This window comes from Lactuca serriola, chromosome 6 (assembly GCF_051521515.1).
Source record: "Lactuca serriola cultivar US96UC23 chromosome 6, Lser_US96UC23_V15, whole genome shotgun sequence".
Lineage (NCBI taxonomy): Eukaryota > Viridiplantae > Streptophyta > Magnoliopsida > Asterales > Asteraceae > Lactuca > Lactuca serriola.
The window spans coordinates 160,488,307-160,497,449 of NC_136413.1; the positions used below are offsets into that span (position 1 = coordinate 160,488,307).

Here is a 9,143-nt window from a genome sequence, read left to right on the forward strand (position 1 = left end):
TAAAACATAGTTACCTAACTAATAATAACTATATTTATGTACATATTTTGATGAAGACATAATTTAGTTACATATATACAATGTAATCGAGTTGTCTGTTAGTATACATACCAAACAAAATGATTTATGGGAAAGGAAACTAATAAAATTCAATAAGACTTGAGGGGGTGGGTGGTAAAAACATTTGGCTTTTGTTTGCGATCTCATACCAACATCACCCTTCAAAGGTGACATGACATAATGCAAACTAAAATGGCATTATATATATATATATATATATATATATATATATATATATATATATATATATATATATATATATATATATATATATATATATATATAGAGAGAGAGAGAGAGAGAGAGAGAGAGAGAGAGATTATTTCTTTTTTTTATTATTATTATTTATTTTAACATGTTGATCTATCCCCACAAAATGTCATGTTATTCATGTTATATGGCAAAATTAACATGACATGGTTTTAAAGATGATATGACATCATGACATCCCATGCTCCATTTCTTTTAGTCTAAAATAAAATAAAATTGGCATTCTTTAAGAACAAATTTTTTAGTAAGACAAAATAAACAACTTTTTATATATCCAATGAATTATATTTATTTATTTCGCTTATCTTATCAAACAATGCACTAGAGTTTGAAAGGCAGAAATCTTGCGGACTAAGAAAAACAAAAAGGAGCTTGTGATTGTGATTGAAAAGAGGAAAGTTTTAGAAGTGAAGTTCAAGATTCATACTTCATGGTTACCTTTTCACCCATTTGACATTTCTATCCTTTTTTGGGGTTTCATTATTTCATTTAAACTAAATTTCATTATTGGTCTTTACGGTTTTCAAAAAGTCATATAGAACTACTATCAAAATCGTTACATGTTTGGTCTATGTGATTTCTAAACATTGATTGGTCATTTTGTTTGTCTCCGTTTGATTTTGGACAATTGGACGTTAGCCCCTCCCCATGCACACACACATGCCACTCAAACAAGGGTATATGTGTCTTTTTATTTCCCCAATGTTCATATACTCCTTTATCAACCAAACCCCCCAAATTAACTTCTTTCTCGGACCTTCTTCTCCATTTTTCTTCTTCGCATGCTCTTTAACGCCAAAAAAGAAAAAAAATGGTTTTTTGTTCTTGTGGAATGTAATTTCCATCACTTTGTAGACTAACCTAAACCCATGAATGAGGTTCTAATCTTGTTCAAAATACATGTTTATAGGATGGTTTGACCCACCAATATTCCCTAAGGTTGTTGATGTGATTCAATGAAAATGTTCATGCATGGTTAAGTTAGATTCCCTCTAAACATTGTGCTAGATCTCACTTTTTTGATAATACTTCTATTCCCTACCCATTCAATGCTATTTCTAAATATTGAAGTAAAAACCACCATTTTCAATTATATATATATATATATATATATATATATATATATATATATATATATATATATATATATATATATATATATATATATATCCAAAATAAAAAGTAGGACACATCGGTAGGTCGAAACACCCAAATACCCAATAAACCTCCATTTTGGACCTAACTTAGTCCACAAAGTGAACAATAAAATACCATTTTGATTTTTGTGTAAAAGAGCCTACGAAGAAAAATAGAGAAGAAGGTACGGGGAAGAATGTAATTTGGGGGTTGATGTTATAAAGGAGGATATGAACATTGGGTAAATAAAAATATACAAATACCCTCGTGTGACTTGTGAGGGGCTAGTAGGATGGTCTAATGGTCAAGTTTAAACAAAATCAAGCAAAAGGGCCAATCGGACAGCATTTAGAAACCATATGTACCAAAAGCATAACAGTTTGTAAATTTTTACAAACTACAATCACTATAAGGTATAAGGCGTTGTTTGTTTTTTCTGAAGCAAAATGTCTGCAGTCTGCAGATCACATCTGTAGACCTCTGCAGTAGAAGAGGTGGACCAAACGTCTGCAGTCTGAAAAAAGAAGACTGTTTGTTTTTTTAACATCCGCGGGCTACTAAAATAAACTGAAAACTAAATAAATTTATTTTTTTAAACTTCAAAGTGATTTTTTAATATTTTTATGATTTTGTTATAAATAATTAACGAATCTAGATCAACTTTTATGTATTATTGTATAAAAATAAAATTAAAAATGGTATGAATTAACATATATATTTGATAAAAACCAACAACTTTGGTTGCAAAATTATAATTAACCATTTTAATTATTGATCAAAGAATTTGATACATAAATTGATGGAAATAAACTTCGATTTTTTCAATTAAATCCATTAAAAACGTACCATAAATATTTTCTCGAGAAATTGACGATATTGTATTAAATAATGTTTTATAAAATTTGGCAAAAAAATATAAGAATATATTATGATTTTTTTTTCATATTTATATAAACAAATTCAAAGACTATTATTGTAATAATTTTTTATTTATAAATTTGTCAAAAATATCATGTTTGTATCGTCAAAAGTTTTTTTTTTTTTTTTCAAATTGTTATCATTAATAAAGTTGGAAAAAATATAAATTAAAAAAAAACTTGAAAAAAATAAAGATATATATATGTTTTTTTAGGCTAGAAGATGTCTGAAGATGTTAGAAGACTTTGGTCCACATCTGCACCAAGAAGAGGGTGCGCAGACATTTTTAGGTCTGCAGTCTTCAAAAAAACAAACAGTCTGCGAAGGCTAATGTCTGCGCAGCGTAGACAGAAGAGGCCTCGCAGATCTGCAGATAAAAAACAAACACTGCCTAAATATCAAATGACTTCTAAACTAGCAGTATTAGATATTGTCTTCATTCTTGAGGTTGATGGTGGTTGATGGTTCAAGTCTCGTTTGAGACATATGTGGATTTATGAATAGTTTACAAATATATTGTTTTTGCTTCATCGACACACAAAATGCTTTATTTTGAGCCTTCTCAATTGGAATGTATGCATTGATTATTTAGTTTTTGTTTTTGTTGAATATTGTCATGTTTTAGATAGATGATATTTTAGATTAGCATTGATATTTTGATGTTTAAAAAATGACACGTATGATATTTTGATATTTAAGAAAGACATATATTATATTTTAATGTTTAAGAATATATACGATATTTTAAAATTTTATGAAAGGTAAATATTATATTTAGAAATTAAGTTGGACAAAGATAATATTTTTACTTCCTTTAGATTTCTTTTGCTTATATCAAGATAAAATAGTTTTGTAAATCTTTTCTAATGTTTAATGTTAAGCATAAAGTAATTATAACTTAACATTTTCCAAAACTTAAAAGAGATAATTTTCACGATATCAAAAAATAATCTACAAATTGATATTTGTTTTGAGAAGAACTAGAGATTAATGATAAAAAATTGTAAATAACTTACAATAAAAATAATAAAGAATATTTGTGACTTGTAATTGATTTAAGAAAAAGTTGTACTTTTTAGAATCAATTAATGACGAAAAACATTTATCAATTGTTTTCTTTTTACTTATTTATCACTTGTGCACAAATCATTATCCAAGAACACAATCAAGACAAAAAGAAGAAAAAAAATTACTCAAATAGCTTACATGGATGTGATTAATACGCTTTATTGAGAAAGAATAAAGAGAAAGTAAAAGCAAAAGAAAAGGGGCAACATGGTAATTTTAATCTTAGGAGGGTATGTTTCTCTTTATTTCTTTTCCCTCCATCTTTTGTAGTAATTCTTTAAATTCCAAGATTATTCATCACTTGAGAAAAGATGTTATTAAACTGATTATTATTTGAGCTCATGAGATTTAATATAAACTAATAAATGAATATTTATTCTACAAATAATGGATGGTTATCAAAGATAACTTTCTCAATATTATAGTATTACCTCATTTTCAAGGCATAACACTAAATTTATATGTAGTTCAAAACTAAAGACATAAACACTACACTTCAAGCAGGAGACTTTTGATAATTCGATCTTCATAAGGTTTCAAGATCTTCAAGTAACTTGTCCCATTCATTTGTCTTGCTTTCAGATTTCTTCATACAATAAGCCTTTACACATGCTAATCCCAAAACCATAAGGACCAAAATCGCCATAAAGACCAAAATCGCGATACTTATTTCTGAAAAGAAAAGAAAAAAAAACTCAAATTTAATGCCAATTGGGTACAAGAAATGAGTTAAAATAGAACCAAGTTATCTTAGCAAAGCACATAACCATAATCTCGACCGTTTGATAAAAAAATCAACGGCTAAGATTAAAAGTCGTTACACACATTTCGACCCTCAGATGAATTTCATCAACAGCCAAGATTAAGTTTGATGTTTTGTTCATAGAGTCATTGGTTACAAATACAATTTAATGAATTGTACAAAGTGTTGTTTGACGTTAAAGGACAAACAACAAAAAATTGAATATGGAATTCCCATTATTATTTTATCAAAACTTTTAGTTTATTCATTTAATTAGCTATATAACAAATGCTATATGGTAAAAATGTAGAGATATATAACAAGAATCAAAACAAATAGATTCTAAATATTAAAATTTTGACTTTGACCTTAAAAGGAAAATCAACATTACCTTCTCCAATGGATTGAACACCAAACCACCTTTTAGCTTCTGAAAAATCATCAAAACCAGTCGAATCCCATGTCAAATCAAGACCAAAACTATCATCAGAAACGTAAGAACTATACTCAAATGGAATCGAAACAGTTTTGATAATCTCACAAGAACTGGGAATATCTAACGATGACTCCACAACATAAACATGGTGTTTAGAATCACTTAAACATGGGATTTGTTCGAAAGAACCCAAAAGATTGATCGAACAATTCAAATACGTATAGTTTCTAACAACATGATAGTATCGAAAGGGTGTAGGATCAAGATTGAGATTCAAGAACACTTGAAAGACGCAATCTTTTGGGTCGATTAGAGTGAGTTTTCTGTGATCGTATGAGATGGATTTCACGCCCAAATCGCCGTAATTTGGGAATTTGATCATGGTTTGTTTGTGTTTGCAGAAAGAATTGACTTTGAATGGAAAATGGATTGGGGGTTGATCATGGTTGCAGGTATGTGAGGTGAATTTGCCATCAAGAACCTCCATGAATGTAAAGATTAAGAAAATGGGAACGAAGGATTTGCGAGCTTCCATTAAAAGATGATTCAATGGAATTCAAGAAACTTGCAAAAAGATGAATTACAGAATTAGTTAGCTTCTTGGATACTTGTGTTAAGTAGTTGTTGGAATGTCTGTGGGTATTCTTGGCGACTTCTTTAACAGCTTTCTTGAGGAGACTGAGTCAAGAGTAAGGTACAAGTTCTTATGCATGAGGTACAAGTGATTTATTATGAGTGAATGGAGAAAAAAGTAGACTATTTTATGTTGGGGTTTACTTAGTGTAGCAAACTTGAGAAATTGGGGGGAAAAGGAAACAATATGGAAGATTTTTTGTGGGGAGAATTTCCACTAACATTTTCCAATTGACAATTTAGCCCATCTTCTAAAAGTCTAGTCACTTGACCTAAAAAATGGGGAATTGTATTTTGTATATATGTGTCAAAATGATATTGATTGTAAAGTTGAATAGTTATTTTGAAGTTTTTATAACCATAAATATGACTAAATTACTTAAATCGATCGTTATCTTATAAAATGTTGTAAGTTTAATATTTAACTGTGTGAATTTTTTTTTGACGTTTAACTGTAATTTTGTCATTTTTTTTACGAATTATCATGTTTGACAAACCAAAATATATCTTATAAACTCGTTTTCTGAAAACTACTAGATTTCAATTAGCATATGAAATTTCTCTAAGTTTTTTTTTTTCCAAATATTGCCTTTAATATTTATAAAATTCAAATTCCCCAAATAAACCTATATTTTTGTAACTAACATGTCAATTGAGTTTCATTTATATCATTTTCTACATTTCTTTTTACCTAATTTTATCTTTCTCAATTAGTTTTATCAAATTTTATTATTTTCAACTATCAGTTATCAGCTAGCTATTCAGTTTGTCTGCCAAACATAACCTAATATTTGAATGTTTTTTTTAGTCCTCTAGAACAACTGAACAATTTTGATCTAACTATACAACCAAAATATATGTAATTAAAATTGTGGCATCAAATATAAAACCTTCATGTTTACATAGTTTTGGATTCTTTGAACATTCATAATACAACTCTTTTCTTTTTGCTTTTCTGTTTTAATTATTTTTAATGAAATATGGCAACCTACTTGTAATATCATTTTTTAATTGAAACTAAAAGTAGATTGCTTAACATGATAAATTGATAAGTGATGTCCTTTTTAAAAGCAAATTACATATATAAACAAAACAAAAACACATGTCAATCATATAAACTATAAAGTATAAAGTACGTTGTTCATTTTTTTATTTTTTATTTTTTTTTAGTGTAGACTATATGACAAATTATCAGCCACGTTTGGTTTTATAGATCCTCATATTTTGTTGATCCACACCTTTTATCTTATTAAAATGACAATCCAAATTTGCTAAATATGTTTAATATTAGATAAAAAAAATAACACAATTAATATGACTATGGCTAACTTTAGAAAAAACTTACATTTTCAGCATTTTTTATTCCAGAAAAATCACTGATAATCTGAATTTTTCTCAGTTAAACCATTATATATATACACACAAAATAAAAAACATTATTTCCCAAAAAAACTATATGACATAAAACTTGTATTCCAAACATTTAAATGATCATACACACAGGTACAGTTGCAGACAAATATAGAAACACACAAAAATTAACACAACAAACAAACTCCATGAACCCTATTTAAAAAAAAAAATCTATACACTTTATAAATAATACAACTTAATTTCAGGAATAAAGATAACAAAATAGGTATTAAAATCAAAATTAAAGAAGATCTTTAGCTAGTCTGACAGGTGTCTCCTGCAAAAATGCCACATCACTATTCGATTCAGTCAAAAGATGATGACGATGATCATCATCCACTTCATCTTCTTCACTCCCCATTGTTAATGATGAATCACCCGAATCTGATTCTTCATCTGTTTCAATTTTCAACAACAATTTTTACTATAAGGGTATTTCTGTAATTTGTCCAAAATTATATAATCAAAGCTCACCAGAAATTGTTGCATGATCAGGTAGATGTCTAACAGCTGCAACTTGAATGTTTTCGGGCAATAAACAGTTGCAGAAAGACCCTGTTCAAAGTTTAAAAAAAAAATTCTATAAATCTTGAATCTTTCAAAGTGGAATGATTATAAATGAATGGAGGAGGATATAATTTCGTACCGAGTTTAGCCAACCGGTTGACCCAACCGGGTATTGGTTTTCCAGTGAGTCGCATTGATACTTCGTTTGTGAAATGATTGCAGTTTTTTGCAATTAAATGATAAGTGTCACCATAATATTTGTTAGAAAGATGTTCCATGAATGATCGGAATTCTGAAGGAGACATGTTGGTGCTTCCCAATGGAATTGATCGCCTGAAGATAAATCCCGGGCAGCTTTTTGGCTCCACTTCAAAGACTCCACTGGTTGGGTACTCGTGTGCTCCAAATGCGTATTCCATGTCATAGACTGATTATCATATCATAATGTAAAGATATTACTTGATCAGTTGATTCAAATCCAATACAATGATTATTCGATAGTTGTTCATCATAATAAGTATATACTGAAATTGGAAATGCTGAATCTCAGATAGGAGTAGATTATGGAGATCTAGAAACATATGTTTACTTGATGTAGCAAAAACTTGAAATCAAAGCTTAGATTCTGATAGAAATTAGGTTAGTTTATCAATTCCAGAATCTGATAGCAATTTTGGAAGTCAAACGCAAGGGAGTTGAATAGAATCTGGAAGAAATCGAATTCAAATACTATATATTCAATCGTTTTGAATTTGGAATTAGTTTACCTTCGATACCGGAATGGAAGATTCCGAAGCCTAACCAGTAGAGGTAGTTATTGACAGGGGTGAGATCATATACGTTGAGATACAATAAAGCATGATCACTTCCTCCATTTCTAAGCTCTCTAGACGAATTCATCGGAAACAGCCGCATTGTTTTGTTTTATATCTATGCACAGTTACAGACACACCACTTCGCCTCTCCTCAGTGCTCCCAATTCTTTCTCCAATGAAGATTATCCGTGTAAACCCTAAACTCTCAACCCTACAAAACCCTAAAAGATGGAGAACTAAAATTAAAATCGGAAGTTCGTGAATGAAGAGATTAAAGGCGCATGTAAGTCTAAATCTAATACAGCAAATCGAAGCTAAAAAGACGACAATCGTAATACAGTCTTACATCGATTTGAGCTGCAAGTTTAAGCCACCAATTCGGATGAGAGAGAGAGAGAGAGAGAGAGAGAGAGAGGTGTAACGTGTGTGTAAGCATTCATTAATTTTGATCTGGCAAAAACCATATATCGATTAACGGTAATTTTGTAATTAAGGATATAATCACTAAAAATGACAAAGATGGGGTCCTTAATGATATAATAAAATTTTTAAATATTTATTATAAAATAATTATTTATTTTGTAGAATAAACGTTACGATTTTGATATTACAAAATCATTTTATACAAGAAATTTGTAAAAACTTTAAAATTTTGTGAAATACTAACTTTTAGAGTAAATAACATAATTATGTTTATGGTACACAAAATTGCACAAATAGTTCCTGTGGTTAGCTTAAAATTGCCACTTTAGTCCAAAAAGGTTTGGACTAGCACCAGAGGTACAAACTTTTCATTTTGTTGCGAGTTTGGTCCATTTTAAAATTAAAAGAAGTTAAAATGACATTTTTGCCCTTGTTATTTGTTTTTTTATTTTCTTTTTATTTCCTCTATTACATTTTAATTAATAAAATACAATTAAGTCTCTCTCTCTCTCTCTCTCTCTCTCTCTCTCTCTCTCTCTCTCTCTCTCTCTCTAACCTTCCCAACGCTTTTCTTTTCATATTTTCCACGACTCAATCTGAAAACTTAAATTGCAATTTGAAAAATGAATCTTCATTTTCTCCCAACGGAAGCTACCACCGAAAACCTTAGCTCCGGTGAAATAGGATCATGTTCTCAGATCGCCGCCCTTCTCTCCCTCTC

The 9,143-nt window shown here is 29.3% G+C and overlaps 2 protein-coding genes across 2 annotated transcripts; both read right to left on the reverse strand.

Annotated features, from left to right (window-relative positions):
* Positions 1-3,770: 3,770 nt before the first annotated feature.
* On the reverse strand, positions 3,771-5,401 carry LOC145057189 (putative RING-H2 finger protein ATL21A). Its single transcript, XM_079004974.1, has 2 exons — positions 4,587-5,401; positions 3,771-4,125 (listed from the first exon to the last, which is right to left on the reverse strand). The coding sequence occupies exons 1-2, from the start codon at positions 5,164-5,166 to the stop codon at positions 3,980-3,982; spliced, it is 726 nt and encodes a 241-aa protein (XP_078861100.1). The 5' UTR covers positions 5,167-5,401; the 3' UTR covers positions 3,771-3,979.
* Positions 5,402-6,700: 1,299 nt separating this feature from the next.
* Positions 6,701-8,446, reverse strand: LOC145057190 (deSI-like protein At4g17486). Its single transcript, XM_079004975.1, has 5 exons — positions 8,346-8,446; positions 7,952-8,220; positions 7,324-7,611; positions 7,152-7,232; positions 6,701-7,073 (listed from the first exon to the last, which is right to left on the reverse strand). The coding sequence occupies exons 2-5, from the start codon at positions 8,097-8,099 to the stop codon at positions 6,919-6,921; spliced, it is 672 nt and encodes a 223-aa protein (XP_078861101.1). The 5' UTR covers positions 8,100-8,220; positions 8,346-8,446; the 3' UTR covers positions 6,701-6,918.
* Between the last annotated feature and the right edge of the window lie 697 nt (positions 8,447-9,143).